Consider the following 23240-nt stretch of genomic DNA (forward strand, 5'->3'; position numbering starts at 1 on the left):
CCACTCCCATTTCTGGCAGGAACAGTGCCAGGTGCGTGTCCCAGGCACACGCGTGGAGGGCAGCGCGCCACAGGCTCCCGAGTGGCAGCCGCACGGCAACCCAGCAGCCCAGGGACTGGAGAAGAGGACACGGCCTGCCTCAAAATAGAGACCTCCGGGGCAGCCCGGGTGGCTCAGCGGTTTAGCGCCTGGCGTGACCCTGGAGACGCGGCATCGAGTCCCGCGTCGGGCTCCCTGCATGGAGCCTGCTTCTCCCTCTGCCTGTGTCTCTGCCTCTGTGTGTGTGTCTCATGAATGAATAAATAAAATTAAAAAAAAAAAAAATAGAGACCTCCCAACATCCAGGCTTCGCCGTGACCTTCAGCGGGGTCAGCCGACGGGGAGTGAACTAGCACGGGGTGTGCACCTGGGTGCGTGTGTGCGCCGACACCCGGCTTTCGGGCACGCAGCAAACTGCGTGTGCACGGCCTGTTTACCGGACTCCGCCGCGCCCAGACCCCGGCATGGGCGCCCAGACCCCTGCATGGGCGCGGCCGGGCGCACGGGGAGCCCAGCCCGGCCACCGCGCAGAAAGGCCCGCGCGTGCGACCTGCCAGCAAGGCCGCGGGGTCAAGGGGGCAGCGCTTCCCGGGGTCGGGGCGGCTTCGGGGAGAAGGCGGCGTCGGAGTGGAGCAGAGGCGGACGGTCTCCGGGAGGCGCAGAGCAAAGAGACTCCCCGTGGAAGGGACGCGTGAGCAGGAGCCGGGGAGGAGAAGGCAGGAGACGGTTTGCGGAGTGATCAGGGGCCGCGTGGCCAAAGCACGGGTCCATCTGCGCCGGGGAGCAGCGAGGGGTGGTGTCACCAGCGGTTCTGGAACGGCCCTGGGGTTTCAGTGCTACCCGCCGCATCCCTTGGGCAAGTGGCTTCCCGGCTGCGGGCAGAGGCTGCCAGTGCCTGCGGCCCCTGGGTCGTCAGCGCGGCTCTAGCAAGGCGGCCGCTCGCTCGGCTCTGCAGAGGGCCGAGAGCCTGTGCTGGCTCCAGGACACGCGGCCGAGCGCGGGGGCCCCATCTCCAGAGCAGCTCCCAACACAGGCCTGTGGGAGCCGCTGGGAAACCAGCCCAGTCTCGCGGAGGGTCTGCGCCTGGTGGAGGGCCCTCCCCGCCCCAGGGTCACCTGCTCACACTCCTCTCTCCGGGGCCCACAGCCCCACCACGTGGGCTGAATTTGGAGCAATCCAGAGTAGGGCATTCTTTCATCCTGTTTCCTTATCTGTCCAATGTGGATAATAATGACTGCCTTGGAGGTGCTGGGGAGATATCGGGAAGATGATGCCTAGTAGGAGCTTCATAAAGATTGCTTATTCAATAAATGTTAGAGCTCCCCGAATTGTGGGCCATCTGCTAGAGACAGGGAGTGGGAACCACTGAAAGGTTTTATTTAAAGGAGTGCTTTGAAGGCACCTGGGTGGCTCAGTGGTTGAGCAATTGCCTTTGGCTCAGGGCATGATCCCTGGGGTCCTGGGATCGAGTCCTGCATCAGGCTCCCCATGCAGGGAGCCTGCTTCTCCCTCTGCCTATGTCTGCCTCTCTCTGTGTGTCTCTCATGAATAAATAAATAAATCTTTTAAAAAATAAAGAAGTGCTTTCAGAGATCACCCATGGCCTTCCTTCAAGTCCCTGGCCTTTATTGGAGGATCTGACCTTCAGTGTAGGATTCTGGCCTTCACTGTAGGATAGAATAGTGAAGCCCCCTAATGCTCCTCAATATCCATTTCTCCACTTGTTGCAAGCACTTGAAAGGGCTATACATTTCTGCCATGTGACTACCTGTGGCCAGGGACAGCGAGTGAAAGCTAGTATGGCACACTGAACAGTTGTCAGTATGAGGTCCTCCAGGACCCTCTTCCTGCTGCATCAGAATATTTAAACAGAAATGACGGAATTCTAAATAGATAGTAGAGCTTGGGTCGCAGAGTGAAGATGCTGCAGAGAGCAGCCCCCCACCACCCCGCTGCAATCTATGATGACCATGTCACATAAACGCCAAATGAATTTTATTTTAAGCTCCTAGGATTTTCTGATTATTTGTTATGGCAGCCTAACCTAAGTCACCCTGACTGATACAACTGGGAAGAAGGCAGAGAAACTGAGGCAAGGTAATTTGAAGTCTATAACAGGCGTCCAGGAAAAAAGGAAATAAGACCTAGAAACTGGAATGTGAGGGAGGGAAATGAAAGAGTAATTCCCAAGCAAGAAGGATCTGCAAGTAAGGGAGGAGAGAAAAAGAATTAAAGATGGCTCCAGAGATACAAGTTTGGAACACTGAGAGGAAGATAGTGCCATAGAAGAAAAAGGCAATCCAGAAGAAAAGTGGTTTGGATGAGGCATGAGTTTAAAGGGGTTCTACTTCTTATCACTGATAGCTTCCTATCCCCTCTCCCCACAGGGGACTCCTGGGATTGGGGGTTAATAATGAGGTGGACCACATGGGGTTTCCCTAGAGTTACAGTCATGGAATGCGTGGTGATCATGGATCCAATCATAGGACAGAACAGTGGGATAGCTTGTACCTGGGGCCCCTGCCTTCTGACCCGTTGCTCTTCTTACCGAGCAAAACTGCCCCAGTATTGAAGAAAAGGCACACATCTGGTCTACGCAACCAGATGAGGAGTTGCTCAACAATGAAGTTAATTTAATATTGTCTAGACAACTGAAGTATGTAACTCGTTAGGAAAATAAAGCAAATATTTGTCATCTTTTTCCTTCTTATAGTGGGAGACCGTTTTACCACAACAAAAATTAGCACTCGAGTTGTCCTCAGCTTCACTATGTAACTGGAGAACACCACTTTCTCCCCAAGAATGAATAGAAGTCCTGTATTTTCTCAATCTATGAACCAAAGTCTCAAGAACTCAAAAGCCCACTGTCAAACCTTAAATATAGACTACTCAAGATTCTTTGATATTATAAAACTTTATAAAATTATTTAGGGTTTTTTGGGGGGTTGTTGTGTTTTGGTTTTTTAGTTAAAGTACAATTGTGAGATAAGAGCTTTCTATTTGACCGGAAAATGAGAATAAAAATATGCATAATAGATAATATCAAACTGGAGATCCTTTCTTTCCCAGCAATACGTTTTTTCCATTTTCCAGTTTTAAAAATGACCATCTTTCCTTCACAATAGTTACAGCTATTTTACTAATTATACTGAAATTGCCAGAGGATGTCAGGAAAATTGGGTAATACAATAAAACAGCCTTATCATATATTTAAGCCCTTTTATCTTTAACAGGTTTTTTTTAAACTGCAGACCTGTGCACTGAATTTTCATTTATGTATGTAAAAACACATTAATAAAGCTCTATATTAAGAAGTTATACTGAAAAAGCAGTTCATAATGTACCTTTCAGCTTTATAATTAGTTCTGTAATCTGTAATCAGATGATTTAAATCTCATAGAGTTAAATTACAAACTAAGTAATTTCTATTTCCAACAGGAATCATTATATCTTTGGAATTTTGCAAAGCGTTAATGAGTTTTAGAGAAATTATTATATTTCTTATTCACTTTATTCCCAGCAGTTAGCACAGTACCTGGCATATGGTACTTGCTAAATAAACAATTGGTGAATGAATAAATGAATATGTAATCATAAATAAGTGATTAGCAAAAGCGCATTCATTTGTCATTGCCCCTATTCAGGGCGTGAAAGATACTGACTTCCAAGTCTCAACTCAGAGCACTGATCCATTGCTTTCTGATTGGTTGGGCGTCCACTCTGACTAGGTGGCTTCTTTGCCTTGTGGGTTATTAAATGGCAACGTGTGATAAAGTGCAAAGACTGCTAATCTGAGTCAGAAAATGTAGGATCTGGTTGTTCACATGCATAAAGGAAATCTTCACTAAACCTATGGCAGATTAGGCTCTGTGCTAGGCACATCGAACACATCCTAGAACCTAACTCATGAAACTCCAAAATGTAAATGATTTATCCCCATTTTACACATGGAAAAAAAAAAAAAAAAACAGTTCACAAAGATTAAGGAACTTGACCAAAGTCACAGATGTAGGAGGCAGGATTGAAAAATTACTTTGACTCCAAAATCTACCACCAGTAGCAATACTAACAATATGACAAGAGTTTTGCAAATTGCCCTGGAGGGACAGAAGAAAATGGCAAGAAAAGCTCTAGCCCAGCCTTGGTTTGGTTCAAATTCCAGATCAGCTACTCTACTTCCTCTTGCCTTAGTCTCCTCGTTGGGAAGATGGTCATGGAGTAAGATCTACCTCAAAGGGATGTTAAAAGGAATAAAAGTATAATTATTTCTAAGCACTTGAAATAATAGTTGGCATGTAGTAAAGCTATATCAATGTTAAAGCTTTTTAAAAATCATGAAATAGGGGTACTTGGGTGGCTCAGTCGATTAAGCATCTACTTTGGGATCAGATCATGATCCCTGGGGGTCCTGGGATTGAGCCCATCATCAGGCTCCTGGCTCAGTGGTTCTCCCTCTCCCTCTGACCCTCCCCCCTGCTCATGCTCTCTCTCTCTCTCTCTCAAATAAATAAATTTTAAGGATGCCTGAGTGACTCAGCAGTTGAGTGCCTGCCTTTGGCCCAGGGCATGATCCCGGATTCCTAGGATCGAGTCCCACGTCGGGCTCCCTGCATGGAGCCTGCTTCTCCCTCTGCCTGTGTCTCTGCCTCTCTCTCTCTCTCTATCTCTCATGAATAAATAAAATCTTAAAAAATAATAATAAATAAAAATTTAAAAATCTTTTAAAAATTAAAATTATGAAATAGTTTACCAATCACTATATTTTTTTACGCTTGTCTGTCGTTACAGAAGACACAGGTTTTATGAACAATTGAAAGGTTACTCACTGAAAACAATTTCATTGATTTGAACACCACCAAGCCAAAGTTAGTTGATAATTTCATCAGGGTTTGGCAGAAGCTTGTGTACAGCCTACTGTGAAGAAATTACCTGTGCAAAATACAAGTGTGAACAAGAGGGCAGGATTTAACAAACCAATACCAACAACTTTTTAAAGAACTGTGAGCAAAAGAAAGTCTAGTAAGTTATTTCTGGAGTCCATTCCCTCTGCAAAGCATACTGCTACTGACTGCTGCCTGCGCCTTGGACAGGCTTGGGTCCCGAAAGGTTCCACTCTCTCTAAGACTCTGTGCCTTTGCTGCCCTGCCCCCTGCAGCGAGTGGTGTGCTTACCACTCAGCTATAAGGGTTCCCAGTTGTTATTTTGATCACATGATCTTTCCTTTTGTCAATGGATGAAATATAAGTACAAGAAAGGGGATCCTTGGGTGGCTCAGTGGTTTAGCCCCTGCCTTTGGCCCAGGGCGCGATCCTGGAGTCCCAGGATTGAGTCCCGTGTCAGGCTCCCGGCACGGCTCCCTCTGCCTGTGTCTCTGCCTCTCTCTCTCTCTCTCTATGTCTATCATGAACAAATAAATAAATAAATCTTAAAAAAAAATAAGTACAAGAAAAAGTTGTTTTTGTAAAAGCTAGATTGACTGCTTTGGACTAACTCAATAAAGGTGATTCTAAGCAACATTGCTGCAACTCTAAAAGACTGGAAAATCTAGAAGGATTCTGCACTCATATAACACCCAATTGTTGCAGTTTATGCTTGCAGGATGACCAAAAACTCCAGTGTGCCCATGCTAAAAATAAATAAATAAATAAATAAATAAATAAATAAATAAATAAAATAAAAATAAAAAGCTTTCCCCCTGCTTCCCATCATTGTCAAATCAATCTTCCATAGCTATCTTTTAAGTGAAAATAAAATGTATCTATATTTAAATTGTCCCCTTAACTGATTCTTTCAATTAACTAACCAAGGCAAATTGGACTGGATAGGAGAGTTTCTACTGTAATTATATGAAAATAGTTATTCCTGATAACAACTGAGTTTTATTGTTTCTTTAAAACAAAGTTATTGTCATTACTTTAAAATATGAGCAGAATGAGGCTTCTAGGATATGGCTCGGGTCTATAATGTTTTCTACATATGTGTGTTTTAGACATAGTCATTTGTTGCCTGTTATCTACATCAAACAGAGAATCTATTGGTTGATAACTCAATTGTCTCAGGATTACTTACAATCAGAGTAAGACCCCCACACCCATCTGAGGCTAACTGCCCCCAGCTTGCTCTAACAGCCAGCATATATTTTAAGCACTATAATAGCCCCATCTTTGTTGGTGTTTGGGATTGAATCAAGTTATCTGCCAGAAAACAATACACTTTCAGCAACAAAAGACAATGTTAATGAATAAAGACACCATAGAGGGAGTATACAAAAGACAGCAGCAGGGCTGCTGACCTATAGTACCTGAAGGCTTAGAGCTGACCAGAATTCCAGCATGATATGGCCCTCAGCTTGTTTTATAAATAAAGCTTTGTTAAAACACAGTCACATACATTTCTCTATATATTGCCTATGGCTATATTTGCTTTATAATACCAGGCTGGGTAGTTGCAATATAGACCCAACAACAACAACAACCCTAAATATTTACTATTTAATCCTTTACAGAAAAAATTTTCTAATCTGGTTCTTAAGGATCAATTCTTGACTAGGCAGTGCTCTACAAGGTATGACAGTAACTGTGTTTTCTAAAGATGTTCTGGAACTTTGCCATCATGGATTAATTCCTCAAGGTTATCCCCAATAATAAGAGACAAGCCAAGTGATTAAGCCACTGACACTGTTTCAGGACACAAATTTCTCCTCAATTTCCCCTTCAGGGTGCCTCCTGGAAGGATTCACTCAAGAGCATGCTACGAAGACAATTCCAGATGGACATTCTGATCCCGTACAAAGTTACTCTTTTCTCTGCGTTGATACCCCTATCTACCTCCCTGTGGGTCCCAGTGACTTAGAAAAGGGTGCCTTTCACAGATACTATAGTTTGGAGCTAACCAGGAGGAGCCAAGAAGGCAGCTTGGGCCATGACTTGACAAGCAGGAGCAAACCTTTTACAGGTCATTTGTTTCTCTGGATATGGCACTGTCTTAACAAGCATGACTTGAGGGCTCATTACCTCTAAACATACAAGCAAAACCACTTTTGAAGGGAAGTAAGAGATAGTCAATGAAAACAGAAGTTGCACATGAGTCTCTGCCTACCCCTGTGGTCATGGAGGCGGTGGGTCTAGCAGACAAAGCCTTGTGCCACAGGTCAAAAGATTTGGGTCCTAGTGCTCATTCTGCCACTACCGAGATGCATGACCCTATGCAAGTGACTTATCTTCACTAGACAGGGTTAGACGTCGGTCCCTTCTTGTGCTAAAAGTCAGGGTTTCTATGATGCCAGTCAGTGCTTGGTATCTAGCAAGCACTATATAAATGTTAGCAATTGCTACGTTTTGTGAAAGCACAATGCATGCCTTTGAAGGTAAAAGAGGATTTATCCCCATTGTAACAATCAACAACCTAGAAGCAAATTCCAAACAACAGAGCACACCCAGAAGCAATGAAGACTCTAACTCCTTTTGCCTTCTCAATTAGCACAGGTTTTGTTTTTTTGGGTTTTTCTTGTTTTTGTTTTTATTGGTGGTTATTGTGGGGGGGGGGGGGGTGTTCTCTGATCTAAAAATGAAGTGCAGTCACCCTTCCTGAATACTTCCAACTGAAGAACTGATTGAATCATAAGCCTATATTTTATATAGCAGTGTAGAGATGCCCCCTCCCTGCCTCCCAAAAATCATAGTACAGATTAGGGCTAAGATTTTGAGTTTTTAAACATCTCCTGCTTTCTCATAATGTATATGAACCTCTTGTGGGGGGCAGGGTAGGGGGTGTCAGTCATAAGTTTCCAAATAAAATTCATCAGTTATGGGTGTAGAAGAATTGTTAGTATCCACCATAATTTCTCCAGCCTCACCACGTCAGAGCTGGCCAGCCTACGTCCAGCTCCCAATCTCTGCAACTTTTTGCCAGAGAGTTTCTCAGAAGACACAGAAATCTGCTCTGCCCACCAGCCTGGCAGGCTGCAAGTGTTGGGGGAATGAGCACCCTCCTGGCAGCTGCCCTTCCCCAGTGACTGTAAAATTGGTGTGAACATCCCCACTCCTTCACCTCCCTCAGGGAGGACAGCTCTGGACCACGTGTTCTGTAACATTGCCTTGGGTTTCTCCTGAGATTAAGCTCTATCATCCACAGTGTGTAACCCACTCGACAAGAAAACCTTCAGGCACTGCCTGCCTTCTCAGTGAACTCCCTGTCTCACTCCCCTAAGCTCCCATTTTCTGTTTATGTTTTGTTCAGTTTATCTCTCAAATAAACTATTTTTTATTCAAATTTGTTTTAGTCTGTTACTGGGGAATCCAAACCAAGACAATGGATGTAACCTAATTAAGTCCTTTAAATTTGAATAATAAGAATTTTCAACTCTAATCTAAGAGTTCATCTCTAAGATATTCATAGCCAAGGAATCAGAATGGAGTCTAAAAAAACATCAAAAGCCTAAAAAAACAGCAACAAACCTAACTGAAGTGGGAGAAAGTCCGAGCTTCCCATGGCCTCTTCCCTTGAGGTCAAATTCATGGAGTTACAAGGGCTTAATTTTGGTTCACGGTGACTTTCTCAAGAAATGAAGAACTATCTTCCCTTCATTTGATATGTGTTCTAGAAAGTTCTGAGTTTCCAGGACTTCTATTAGGAGTCCTGGATATCACTGAGATCATTTCTCAACTCTACACAGCGGTGGATAGGTTGGTCTCAATGTGCTCTTATCCTAAGCGGCCAGCTGATCTGGGCCCAGGGAACAAGCTCATCGTCAAAAGCCCAAGGTTCCTGTTGTTCTTGTCATAAATTTACAACCGGCATCCTTAAGCTATATCAGACCTGATCCTCAGAGAGTCCTGAACACAAGGTAAACATAAATCAAAACTTTATAGTTATGCCGAAGGAGGAAAATTGTAGAAATAGGCCATGTATTACAAAGTAGTAGCACCAAAGGTATCAATCAAGGTCCCAGCAGGAAGAAGAATTTACTTAATTAAAAAAGGTTTTAATTAAAAGACTTCTTACAGGGATCCCTGGGTGGCGCAGCGGTTTGGCGCCTGCCTTTGGCCCAGGGCGTGATCCTGGAGACCCAGGATCGAATCCCATGTCAGGCTTCCGGTGCATGGAGCCTGCTTCTCCCTCTGCCTGTGTCTCTGCCTCTCTCTCTCTCTCTCTCTCTCTGTTACTATCATAAATAAATAAAAAAATTAAAAAAATAAATAAATAAAAGACTTCTTACAGAGGTTATGAGCTGCTTTAAGGGACAGTGAGGGATATTGAAGGCAATCCAGAGATCAGCACTGGTAAAATGTTGCCACTATCCCCAGGGCAGAAAGAGCGAGTGGAGAAAACCAGATTATGTTACTGGAGTAGGCCTGAGTTGGAAGCCTTGGAAGGGCAGGAGCAGAGATCATAGAGAAAGACAGTAGTAAAGCAGGAGGAATCAGGGAAGGAATACACCAGCTTCTCTCCTCTGCTCCCTTTGACCTTCCAGTCTCCCATTGGCTGAACCCACAAGAAGCCAAGGGCAGCACAGCAATCTGAGTGATCCTGCAAGGCGGCCAAGGAGGCAAGGTGCAGGGCAGAGAAGAGAGGGAGTAAGTGTGGGGTGAGGTGCAGGGCAAAGGTAAAAAAACCCTATGGGCAGGTGGTACAGAGCTGAAGATGTTGGAATCTCGGCCTTCACAGGTAAAACTTTGCAGTCATTTCATGTGCTTCCTTAATACTCAGTTCACCATTTCCATCCCTTTATTATGAAAATATTCAAACATACAAAAAGTAAAAGGGTTTTAGAGTGAACACGCATCTACTCTCCACATGGGACACAGTGATAGAAATCACTGGCATTTTACTACTTGCTTTATCATGTGTTGTATATGTACCTAGCCCTGTCCCATCCATCAGGAAATCTATTTTTTATGTATTTCAAAGTAACTTTCAGACATCAGGACACTTGTCCCTAAATATTTCAGCAGCAAATCATTTACTGAGTTCAATTTTAATTGCTATTATAATGCAGCTTATTTTCAGCTCTTCTCTCTATATAAACAGATACATATTATACATGTAATATATACAGTCAATCGGTGAGTGAATCAGTCAACTGGTTGCTTTCAGTTGGGTTGCCCAGGACATTCATTTCATCAAGAATGCCAGTCCATACAAAACAAAGACTGGAGAAACCTTTGCAAACACTCCAGCTTGTGGTTGCTTTACCTTCCAGGGATTACAGAATTGATCTTTGTAAGCAAGCCAGGGGTCAGCGCAATAAAACTGAGGAGGAATGTCGGAGAACTTGAGTACTGTTTTCCTCCCGACCTCACAGTCAGATCTCATTACGAGAGAGGGACTGGCTTCATCCCTTCTTCTGCAACCTGACCTTTTCAATCATATGGCCAGTGCCATTTCCCACACAGCCTCATTTTCCTTTGGTTTTAAAGACAGATGGGGGAAGGAGGGGAATTGAACATTAGACTGTTAACTCCTCCCCCACTATCTTTTGATGTACAAGTAAAGGGTATTACTGCCTTTGCTTCATAACCTCCCAAGGCATGATAAAACACAGATCTGAGGCAACCCTGCATGTTACTTCAAACCCTATGTGTTCTTCACATATTGAAAATGACACATTTCACAGTATGGACTCGATCGGACGCTCCTTATAAACCTACAATTCCAATAGCCTTTGGTAGCACGTATGTAGGATGTAAATTACAATACTGCTGCAGACTGAGTCCTGAGAGATTTCCTTCTCTAAATCACACCGCAGTGTGGATTTTCAAATGTCTGCTCAGGTGGAGCAAAAGTGTTGGCACATCGAAGCAACACCTTTCCTGTATTGTGCTGGAGGGAGGAAATGAATTCGGGAGCTGGGAGCAGAATCAAATTAATCATATGATCTTAACACATATTTGCCCACAACAAGGCCATCACTTTCCATTCCATAGCTGCCTAGGGAAGGCCAGCTGCATGCAAACCACTCCACCAGGCAATGGAGGGGACCCACAGGTGAAGACGTCATAGTGCTTTCCTTGACAAAGCTACAAATCTAATCGAAGGCATGAGTCAGGCAAACCAATAACACAATACAAGGGAGAATGGGAGAAATCACAAATGGGGCTCCTGGCCGGGAGGGCACATGAAGACTTCACAGAATAGGGGGCAATTGAGCCATGCTTTGAAGGGTCATTGCATTTCCCTGGGCAGAGATGAGGGAAGGATATTCCAAGGGGGCAGGTCAACATGCCCACAGACTCATATTGGGAAAGTGAAGAGGCAGTCTACGGAATACCAAATAATCTAGTTTGGTTGGAATACAGGTTGTGTATTCAGTGAGAAGACAGGAAAAGTAAGTTGGAGCCATATTGTGACAGACCTGGGAAGCTCAGCTTTAGAGCTGGGAAGGCAGCAGGAGCCATAAAAGAATATTAAACACAAGAGCGACAGGATTAGAACTGCATTTTAGGAAGATTATTCCAACAGAGAGTATGGTTGACTCAAAATGGGGAGAGAATACACATCATAGAAATAGCACCTTTTATATTTATGCTCTTAATACCACAGTAAAGAAGGGAGCTAAGGAAATTTCTTTATATTCTGACTGCAAATAACCTCCTTTTGGGTAAGGAACCATACAGCTGATACAGGAAAATCTGTTACTACTACAGTGGCTATATATAATCTTGATATATGATCTTGATTCTTTCTTCTTAGTTTTACACAAATGAATGTTGGCTATTTTTATTAAACTCTAAGGCTGATTCCAGATCTTCCATCAATAACATGAACTTTATGGCCAATCTAGATACCAAAAGTTACCATCTAACAATATAAACTCCAAAAATCTATAATATAAAATTAAGGAAATGAAATTATTTTCAATTCCGTTTTCATGGGAACCTAAACTCAATTATACATTTGTGTCAATGTTGTCTATATTTGAGACTATTTCAAGTATGAAAAAGCTACCATCTCTACCACTATGTAAACTCTATAAACCATAATGAATCTAATTAATATAGACTAACTTTGGAGTACAATTATTACCAAATGTTTAAGTGCTTTCCTAGGTGCATTTCTGGAAATCATATTATCTCATTTATTTATCACACAAAATCTATGTGATAAGTATTACAAGCCTTAACTTTCAGAGGGAAATCTAAGGCATAAAAAGATTAAGTACTCTATCTGGGGTCAGACAGCCATAAATTTTCAAACTAAGATTCAAACCCAGTTCTGTTTATTGGATTCTTGCTACAATTTCTCCAAGTTAAAGAGATGTGTGTTATGTGTGTAGGTTGTGACCAGAGCCCATCAATTACTTTAAAGTAGCTATCAGCAGAATGCTTCTTTTTTTCAAATTAATGATGTATTTGTTTAACTGTACTAATTAGGAACTCCTAGAATATCAAAGAAATGTTTAGGAAACCAACAGAAAGCCTTGAGACTTGAATGATAAACCTTAAATTTGCCAAACTGAAGGTCTAGCAAACCTCATTTGCCACTAAAGAAGATGGCTAAATAGTAGAGGAATGGAAAGTTTCAAGGCCCTGATGAGTCCTCTGGGTGGTCCCTGGGACTCCAAAAGGGTCTTCTTTCTATAGGAGACATCTAAGGGGATTCTGGAGCTGTCCTCCAGCAACTACAGCTGCTTCTCAATTGCAAACAGCCCCTCAGTTGACATGTACTTTGCAAAATGCACACTAACCAGCCATGTGTATGAATGAAAGCAGTACCAGTTCATTCTACGTAGTGTCCTACGACAGGCATGGAGCCTCCCTAAGTAAAGAGTGGCAAATCTTGTTGGTAAGTTTCCTCCCGCCCACAATGCTAGACTCAGGTATGTTGCAGTGATCATGATCTTAGCCATTAGCCACAGGAACACCTCTGGATTGATGGGAAACAACAAGGGCTAGGGATTGGACAACTTAGGTTCATGTCCTGGCTCTGCCTACTTCCTCTTTGCTAAGTCATCTGCTCCTGACTTCCCAGTAGGGTGAGGGTTACAAGATCAAATGAGATAATTTCTATGAAGGTGTTTTGAGATATACAGTGGTTTAACCCAACGTATCAATTTACTTTTGTTGGGATCAGTCCACACCATCTTCAGCCCCTATCAAAGCAGGCTGTGGTGTCTAAAAACTGATTTTTATATTTTAAGAGGCATATCTCACTGAATATATTATCCTACCATGAATAGTCCTTTTTGTTATGGGACACAAATAGAAGGAGCTTCCAGAAAACTATAGGGAAAATAACTGGAGTTCTAGCTGATGCGCCTTAGGAATTCACTCTATCTAACCAACTGGATAGTTATTTTACTTTTTAAAAGGGATTAATTTTACCTTTTTGTTAAATGGAGCAAATAAGTAGCAACAGATAGCATGTATTCACATAATCATATACATATTTTTGCATCCTGCTGCAAACCAATCTAAGTGAATTTGACTGCTCAGTTTTCAGGATCTTTTGTTAAATTTTGATTGTTTCCAACACATGAAGAGGTGGCAACTATCTGCTTTTCAACCAGGTTGTACACTATAATGAATGCAAATTCTAGACCAAATACTGCACTCACACAAATATTCATTGGCAAAAGGTCACAAAAATTCTCATAAACTTACTCTTTTAACATCCCTTGTCTGCGCGTTTAGGAATTCCATAGCACTCCACCAGAAACTACCCGCCACATCTGGTCACTTTCTTCCTGTGTACATAAGCAAACTACGTTTCCTGGCCTCCTTACCATTAGGTTGGGCCCATGTGACCATGTTCTGGCCCAGCAAAGAAAAATCTCTCATGCTAGCTTTCTTTCTCTTTATCTTCCATGACATCTTGGAAGCCCATTTTAAAGAGGATGGTATTACAAGATAGAGGTTGCAAAGAATGACTCAAGCTTTCAAGTCATCATTTGAAGGAGAGCAGTCTAAGAGAGCTGCCCAACAAGGAATATTCACTCTGACTTAGAATCAATGAAAAATAAATTTCATGTCAAGCCCCTTAGATTTGGAGTTGTTTGTTATAGCAGCCAGACCTTGCTGAGGCCGATACATCAATATTCTAATGGCAGAGACAGCAAATCAGTTAGAGGGAACAGGCAAATGAGTCCACTATTGAGCAAAATGCAGAAGTGAATGGAGCTTTAGCCTAACTCCAAAGCAGCTTGACTGTTGGATTCACTGGTTCTTATCCTTTGTCTACACCAAAATAGAGGGATATTACTCACATATCTCACCAATGAAAACTTTATTTCTAACAGCGCTTCTGCTAATTAACAAACCATCTAGCCTGGATGTATGCTAACATTATTTTCATTTATTTTCCAAGCCACCTCTCAGAGTGGACTTTACAGTGTACATTCAACGGGTAGCTAACTAGCTCTGGAATGTGGATTTCTGGCTAGCACAGAGATAAAGCTCATAATATTTGACCACTGGTATGGCACAGTTACTGAGAGATTAAAATGGATGTAAACTCATACACAGGAATGGTACCTTCTATGCTGGATTACTTCGAGTGTTAATTGAGTACCCTTAGGGTAGAAAGTAAAGTAATTTACACAATGACTATTTATACTGAAGTATTTTAAAAATAAACTACAAGCAATATAACAGGCATCTAATTCACAGCCATCATCCATTTTATTTATTTCTCTGCTCACTCTAAGAATTACGAGCAAAGGATCATGGGACCTATTCCTAAGTGTAAAATTAGATCGATAAAATTAGCCATCTGTCCAAGGAAGGCTCTAAACTCAGGTTGTATTTAAGTATTATGTTTCCAATTGCCCAGATGTTACAGAAAAGTGCCTGCTGATACAACTCCTTTTGCACAATGTAAACCATTAACTGGCTAATATAAACTTATTGCACCAAGAAAAATAAATAGCATTAACATTGCATTAAATCTGATTCGGGATCTTGGGTGCCCTGTCAGCAAACACAAGTGTTAAGATTTAAATTGCTCAGGATTTGCAGAGTCAGACGAAGAAAGAATCTTCAAGTGTCTTTAGGGGAGTGAGGAGGAAAGGACTGGGAATGAGATGAAAGCTTCAGGAGGCATATTCTTGGTTGGTCTGGTTGGTTATGGTAATAGTAGTCACCATGATTACTGTTGAATGATAATATCCTATCTTTGTGTAGTGCTTCAGCTCTTTCAAGCACTAGCCTGTTTTATTTCCTTTGATTCTTAAAATAAGCTGGTGGGGTTATCTGGGACAAGTGGGGGGTTTCACAGCTGAGGAAATGCAAGAATCCTTAAGGAAAGAAGAGCCAATGGCCTCTAACATTCCACGTCACTGGTAGTGGCTCATCAATTACTCCAATATACTGATCAATCAAACCGGAATCATTTCTTAGCTCTCAAGCTTCACGGAGATTTCCACCAACTCCCAGTCATGCATCAGTCTGGGTAATTCGCTTTCAGGAACAGCTGCTCCCCTTCCACCACCACACCCTGCAAAACCTCCCCAAGACAATTACCAGGCAAAAATTGTCCACCACCTTTGGGGGTACTCTTTCCCCAGGGAATCCATTCCAGCAAGATCATAAACGTGGAAGCCACATTTTTCAAACCAAAAATCAAGGCATGTGGTCAACCAGAGTGTCCTTCTGACTTGCCAATTAATTTACCTGAAAATTTTTATGACTCAGTACAAATTAAATCACGTTATTAATTATACATTAATATGTACGGAAAAGAAACACAAAATCCTAAGTGTCTGTGTTTTTTGTCATGTCTGGAACATATCCTTTCAGTCACGCATATTCACTGTTATTTTCTTCTGTCTAGATTAAACAATCCCAGTTCCATAAACATTGCTTTCCAGCCTCAGGCTTCTGTGCCTTTGAAATGGCTTTGGTACATGTCAGGGGTGCCTGGGTGGCTCGGTCAGGTTAGTGTCTGCCTTTGGCTCAGATCATGATTCCTGCGTCCTGTGATTGAGCCCCATATTGGGCTCCCTGCTCAGTAGGGAGTCTGCTTCTCTCTCCCTCTAACCCCTCCCCACTTGTTCTCGCTCTTCAAATAAATAAATATTTTTTGAAAAACAAAACTAACTAAATAAATAAATAAATGCTTTGGCACATGTCTTGCCCCACTTAATTCTGTGGCAACCTTACATGGCAGGTTCTTTCCTCATCCCATTTTTACAGATGAGGATGTGGAGACCACAGAGCTAACATAACTTGCCTTACATCATCAAGGCACTAAATAAAAACAGTGTCAGAACTTGAACCCAAATCTGTCAAATATTAAAGTCTGTGCTCTCACCCAAGAAGAAACCAGACTTGGAGGCTGAATGAACAGATGGGGGGTGGGAGGGTAGAGTGGGTCTGAGGGAAATGAGGGCGGAGGATTGGTTTTACACAGTTCCACGAGGCTGCCTGTTAGTGCTGCTGCAGGCTTTCCCTCCTTTGTGCGGCCATCTCTCAATGAACAGGTTGGGCGGGGTGATGGCGGGGGGGGGGGGGGGGGGGGGAGTGGAGGAGGAGGAGGGCTTGCCCAGAAGAGGTGTCATTCAGCCACCTTCAGAAGATCACACAGGTCCCAAATCCAACCTTTGGAAGACCTGAGGAGCCTAACATTACAATACAGTTCCAGAGCTATGAGTTGCTGTTGCCCACCCCACGTAGTGTGGACGAAGGAAGCAAGGGAAGACTGTGGGTGTCCCACAGAGTATCTGAGAAGGTCGGGAGGAGAGGGAGGCTGACAGGAGCCTAAACTCTCTTTGGTCAAAGTGTAGACTGCAAATCACCTCAAGTCCCTGAGTTCTTATTAAAAAGTCAGGTACGCCTATGACATATTCCAAGAACTTTCATTCCTTGAAAGTTCAGGAATTACTTGCCTGGGTCAGAGGCCTGAGATCCCCTGTAGTCAGATATGCTCTGAACCAGCTCTGAAAAGTGTGTCCTCTGCTGGAAGCTATTTTACTTGACTTTCACCTGTGTCTCCAGTTCCCCCATCCCCATCCCCACCCCCAACCATGTGAGATTGGTGGGCGGGGGGGGGGGGTGGGGTGTCTAAGAGGCAAACATATTTCAGTTCATTTCAGGAGGCTGAAGCCAGACTCGGGTCTTTCTTCAAAAGGGGAGTGGAATCAAAGCTGGGCTTGGGGGTTTCAGCTACAAATGGCCATCTAGGCTCTCTAGTATCTTTTCCTCTTTTCTATCCCTGAAAATAGCAGGAACACTTCCAATATCTGCAGTTTGGCATGCTGTGACCAAAATAAGTGGCAAGAGTCCTGACCAGCTCCAGAGCTTTTCTGCTGCAACCATAACATCACATCACTCATTGAATCGATTGGGAGAAACCCAACTTGCTGGCTGAGTGGGTGAGGTGGGAAGATGCAGGATATCCACAGGACCACCCTGTGAAAGTTGAGGTCCCACTGTAGTCTCTCAGACACCAGAGTCTCTGTCTTCCAGAAATCTAGCTCTGCAGCCCTGGGTCACTTTGAGCTAGACAGATGGACAACTACTCCCAAAAGAATTCTAAGGTTATTAAAGTCCTTGGGCTCAGGGTAAGAAACACAAAGCAAAAAAAAAAAAAAAAAAAAAAAACCAAAAAAACTAAAAAAACCACCACTCAGTTCCTTGCTGGCCAAGTCACTCTTCCATGAGAAAGAATTCTGAGAAACAAGTACTGCCTCATGTTATACAACATTTAACCCCGACCATGACCTCTCTGTCCTTCTACCTCACAGAGAATCCAAGGAGACGGGGGGGGGGGGGGGGGGGGGGGGGGGTAGGGAGGCTTCTTTTAGGGATTAGATACGCTGTAGAAACAAACAGGAAGGTAGGAGAGCTGATGAAATGGAGCAGAGGAAATATTGCTGCTATCTTGTTTGGACTGCATGGACACCAGTAGTTAGGTGCTGGGGATATATATATATATATATATATATGGCCCTCATGGAGGGATATATGTAGAGCCTTTATGAGCTCTAGTGTTCCCCAAGAAGCAAGACAATCTGGATCGTGTTGTAGTACTTCGGGTTGGAAAGGGAGAAGGAGGCACATACAAAAGAGATGAGCCCCCAAAATACATGCTTTGGGAAGAGGATGTGCATGAGAGCTGTCAGGACATAACCAAGGCCCTTGTGACCAGCACGTTGTTCAGGTTGCCACATAGGAGGCAGAACAGGAGGGCCAATGAGCCTTACTATAGCAACAGCAGAGGCCACCTAGAGGCTCATGGATTCACCACCATCAACGAGCAAGATACACTGCCCGCCAGCTAACTCTGCTCTTCCAGACTTCTGTTTTTTCTATCTGGGTTTCTCTGGATCTTCCTCCTAGTCCAGTTTTATGGGTAAGGAAATGCTGAGGGAGTGGAAAGGAAAAGATTAGAGACTTACTTCTCCCTAAAGATGGTTGTGGAATCCCAGCTCTTCTAGGGAAGACCTACAGTTCCCAACCCTGACCTGGCCTGGTCTCACAGCCCCCAGGCAAACTGGAAAGACAGGAGGGAAGGCAGGGCCCTCATGCTGTCCTCCAGCCCCTCTCTCTGTGCCAGAGAGTGAAGGAACACCATGAAGTTACCAATCTGCCTGGGGAGCGTGTGTGTGGCTGGAAGTGTGCTGGTTCCAGCACGTGTGTCTGGATTCCTGCTTCCAGTTTCCTGCTTCATCAGACACATGGCAGTCTTTCCCCTGCTTCCTGGGGAGATCTGAATAAGGGAGAAGTAACCACTCAGGAGGGCCTGGGTACTAGCTCTGATATTAAGTTGGACAAGTCTCTTAATCGCCCTCAGCTCCGTTGTCAGATGAGGCCTTTTCACTTCCTTTCAGGTCTCTGATTCTAATTTGTAATCTGAAAAGGAACGAAGGATATGTGATGTTTCCATGCCATGAAGACCCCGGGTGATGATGGTGTCCTCTACCTTACCTATTTTCAGAAGCCCCTTTTTCTACCTTCAGGTACTTGGATGGATCCTCTGGCCTTCACAAGACTTAGCACCCAGGAGTTCAACAAGAGAAAGGAAGCGGTTCATCAACCTATAAGGTTACACCCCCTAATTCTTATAGATGAGGTCAGTAGACAATGGCTTCCAGAACTCCATCTCAGTATCATTCACACTCTTTGAAGACCTGGGCACGATCTCCTGTACCAACATTTAACGGCATGGAACAGGCTCTGCACACACAGCAGCAGGGATAATGCCCTCCACCTGGCTTTTCCACGGGAGCTCCCCTGCTCAGCCAGGAGGGAGATGCCCTCCAGGACAGGTCTGCTGACCTCTGCTAATAGGACCATTAAGGACTCCCTTCCTGGTCCTGAATATCATGGACCAAATCCCATTCCACCACTTACTAGTTATGTGACCTTGGAGGAGATATTTAATCTCTCAGAGTCACAATTTCATCTTCAGTTAAACAGGGGTAATAATAGTACCCATCTCAAAGAGCTGCTGGGTTGATTAAATATCAGTATGTGCCAAGTTTTTAGGGCAGTGTAGCAAGTACTTAATTAGAGTTCATTATTATTATTTAATTTGACTTAAGAGCTGTCATTTCTTGTTAGTCTCAGCGAATGCAGAGGATTCTTTATTAATGCTCAATGGCAGAAGATGAACTGTCTTGGGGTGGAGGGAAAGGTTGCCTATTTCGGACCCAAATTAAACTCATCATTGAAGCTGCTGTTTTTTTTTTCCCACCAGAGCTAGGTGGGGATGGGGAATTTTCAGGCTGATTTTGAATCCAAGACTCCTCCATCTTTTAGGAGTGTTAGGAGACACATAGGATCATCCAAAGAAAACAGGACTGTTCCAGTACGCCTACATGGTGACCAAACTACCTTCAAATATTGTTCACAAACCAATTTCTAGAGAAAACGAGGTACAAAGAAACTCCTATATGGATCCTAGCAGGATTTGCTGGTGTCTAGGGAAGATTATAAATTAGCTGGTTGCCATTCACATCAGAGCCAAGCAGGGCACATTCAGTTTTTAATCTGGACCAATTTTCCGGATCAAAAACTAGTCTTTCCAAAGGATGTAAATGAGCCCAGGAGGAAATTTTCCCCTGAAGTTTATGAAGTAGCTGTCATTTTAATCTGAGCAGCTTTCCAACCTAAAAACCAGTGTCTGGATAAAATTATAAAGTAATGAAAAGCTCTTCTAGACTGAACCTAGTCCAAACACCCCTTCCACCTCAAATTTGATGTACTTAATATGCCAAAATATTTAAAAGGTAGAGTTTCCACTATCAAAACCCTATCCATGCTTCAAATAAAACCAAAGAGGCCAAGATGGCATATTCATGGCATGAGTATCAGAATGAGACCCTGGATGAACCAGGTCGAAAATATTTTTAGGAGAGAAGCTACAAAAAATAAAAAAGGAAATATGGTGAACCATATGAGCAGTTTTATACAGTAGGCTTTTGTGAAATGCTTTTTTAAAAAATCTGCTTAAATGGATTGAAATCTATCCTTAAAAGAATATTACATACACTGCTTAAGCTTAGGAACTGTAGATACAACCAGGCATCATTCAAAAATTGTGACTAAATGATTTTATGTGAATAAACCCACAAAATACAATTGATCATGATGTGCTTCTCTTACGGAGGAAAAGTTAGAAAGAAGCCCTTCACTGAAATCCTTGAAGATGTGTCTATGCATGCATGTAAGAGAAACAATTTAATAGAATATTTCCTTGGAGTGCTGCTATCATCTCCAAAATGAACTGAACAGTGGCTATAGAACAGCTCATAATTTAAGTGTGTTGCAGATTATGATAATGACTAAATTTCGAGTCAGGTAGCAACAGATACAGCTTGAAGAGTGAGTGTGTCCCCCAGAGCTGAAAAGCAACAAGTCATATTTCCAAATGAAGGTATCCTTGAGCAGTGAAAATATTTAAGCATCCATATGGGAACCTGCCAAGATTATTTTCTTCACCCTCTGATAAATTTCCCCTGGTTCGTCTCTTTCTTTTGGAATCGTTATTTGTGAAGATAAACTGTACTTTCTGCAGAGTTTTGCAGACTGCATTCAAATAAAGTTGTATTGTTTTCCATTGTTCCTAAGACGTAATTAATCCCATAAGACAACCTCGCTTACAAAGTAAACTAAAAAACAAAACCAGAAAACAGAAGAACACAGATTTTTCAGAATTCAAAATACCAGTCTCAGCAACGTAGGATAAAAAGCATTACTGGGGCAACGACGTTTAGAACTTTATTGTTTAGAACGCTATACTTTGAATAATATCACAGCCCAGACCAAATCAAAGTAGACAAAAATACATCAACAACTTTTACTTGTGTACCTAGAGGAAATGCAACGGACTGTGTTTCCAGGGCTCCCCAATTCTTTGTAATAGCCTACACGGCACATCTTTGTTTAAATGGCCCAGCAAAGAAAGACACGAGTGAAATTAACCTCCAGGGCACCCCTGTCGGAGAAAATGGCCCCAGCGTGGAGAGCATCCACCCTGAAGAGCTGGAGCCACATCCCTACAGCCGCCGAGGCAGGACCAGAGATGGGCACGGGGACCTCCAGGCAAATCTTCACTTAGCAGGAAATGGCTGGGCTCTGGACAATATGAATTCAATAAAGATGTTTAGAGACGCAGGAGGAGCTGTTTGAGTTCTTTCGCACAGTTGCGATCCTCTGTAATTGAGACAGCATGACCGCGGTCCCTACTCTCAGCTCTGCGGCCAAACACGCAGCCTCCACCTCTACTGTGTCTGGAAAAGAGATTATTCTTTCTAACAAACAAACATCCCTGGAGCCGCCTGAGCTGGGGGCAGGGCGAGGTTCGCGTCTCCTCTCGGCTCGGGCAGAGGAACCCAGTTAGGCTGCGGCGGGTGCGGCGGGAGAGGGGCGGTGCGCCGCCCGCTGGGCGCCCTGGTGGGGCCTGGGGTCCCCCCGCGCGCCCGGCGCCTTACCTGGCCTTCGGAGAGCTGCTCGGAGCGACACTGCGCGGGGTCCGAGGCTGGAAGCCAGGAGCAAGAGCCGGAGCAGGACGCCTCGGATCAAATCCATTGCACCGCGGGCGCCCGCAAAGTTTCACCAAGTCCCGGGCGCGCGGGGAAAGGGCGTCTCCCGGGGGAGGTGGGGGGGGGCGGCCCCGCGGGTCCCCGCGAGCCGGGTGCGGAGGTGCAGGGCTGAGGGCGCTGGCCCAGGACCCCCCGGGGAGTGCGCCGAGGCAGGGCAGCTGCCGGGAGTGAAGTCCTCCTGGAGCCGCGGCGTCTTCGGAGGTGGGGGGAGGCGGGGGCGGCGAAGGAAGCCGACGGGGAGGGACCGGCTGGCCGTGGGAGGGAGAGAGGCTTGACCCGCCCGGGATGGAATTACCATCGAGTGGGAGTGAGGGGGGCAGGCCCGGCCACCGCGGACTCTTCGCCCACCTCTGGGGCGGCCGGCCCGCTCGTCGCCCTCCAGCCACCCCCGGCTCAGCCCTTCCCCGCTGGTGACCTAGATAGGGACGCTAGGAGGGGCCCGACCCCAACCACTTAGAGGCGCAGGGCGGGAGTTAGGGGACTACAGTCCAGGACCCTCTGCGGTGGTCCAGAGCCTGGAATCCTGCGGCGCTTCCCCCTCCCCCGGCTCGACCCGCCTCCAGCCGCGCCCCCCGCCCCAGGTCACCTCCACCCAGCCTGGGGACTTTTTCCTAACACCTCCAAAGGTTGCTCGGGTCTGTCCAGCGCACTTGGGCGGAGGGAGGGCGTCTGCGGTTTGCAAGCGGGGGAGGATAAGAGGAAGAGGGGGCGGGGCCGGCCGAGTCTGGGGCGCTAAGAAGATAAATGGGATTTAAGGCGCGCAGATGGAGAGCAGAGGCCCCGCCACTCCTCTAGAAACGCGGGGTGGAGATTAGGGCCCCGACGCGGGGGAGCGGGGACCCCGCCCTGCAGAGGAAGGCAACTTGAGACCCTCCAGGGGGAAGAGATGAAAGTCCAGGTTAAGCCGGGCGTCGGGGACATCAAGCCCCCTGGCGGATGGAGAAGACCAGACCCGGACCCGGCACCCCGCCCACCCCCACACCCGCTGAGCTGGGATTGGGGGCCAGGTGGGGTGCAGGTGCGAGGTCCTGGCCACTGATTCCGGACTCTGGGTTCCCGGGTCAGCTCTCTTCTCCTCTGGATTTACTGCCCTAAGACTCCGTAAAATACGCCTTTGGTCGGGTGTCCTGGTGGCGCTTAGAGAAGGGAGACCCGGGATTCGTGCTGATTTTCAAGCCGGCGAGAAGAGAAAGCGGATACAATAAATAAACCAAGAGGG

The 23240-nt window shown here is 44.8% G+C and overlaps 1 protein-coding gene across 2 annotated transcripts in view; it reads right to left on the reverse strand.

Annotated features, from left to right (window-relative positions):
- The window catches only part of EGFLAM (EGF like, fibronectin type III and laminin G domains), a 181967-nt gene extending 159425 nt beyond the window's left edge, over positions 1–22542 (reverse strand). Inside the window, exon 1 of one of the 2 annotated variants that reach the window (XM_077896164.1) lies at positions 21911–22542. In XM_077896164.1, the coding sequence (XP_077752290.1) occupies positions 21911–22007 (97 nt within the window). In that variant the 5' untranslated portion in view covers positions 22008–22542. Of the gene's footprint in view, positions 1–4865; positions 4887–21910 lie in introns of those variants that run through there. The other variant, XM_077896165.1, reaches the window with a different exon arrangement.
- Between the last annotated feature and the right edge of the window lie 698 nt (positions 22543–23240).

The sequence above is a fragment of the Canis aureus genome, chromosome 4 (genome assembly GCF_053574225.1).
Source record: "Canis aureus isolate CA01 chromosome 4, VMU_Caureus_v.1.0, whole genome shotgun sequence".
In the NCBI taxonomy this organism is placed as follows: domain Eukaryota; kingdom Metazoa; phylum Chordata; class Mammalia; order Carnivora; family Canidae; genus Canis; species Canis aureus.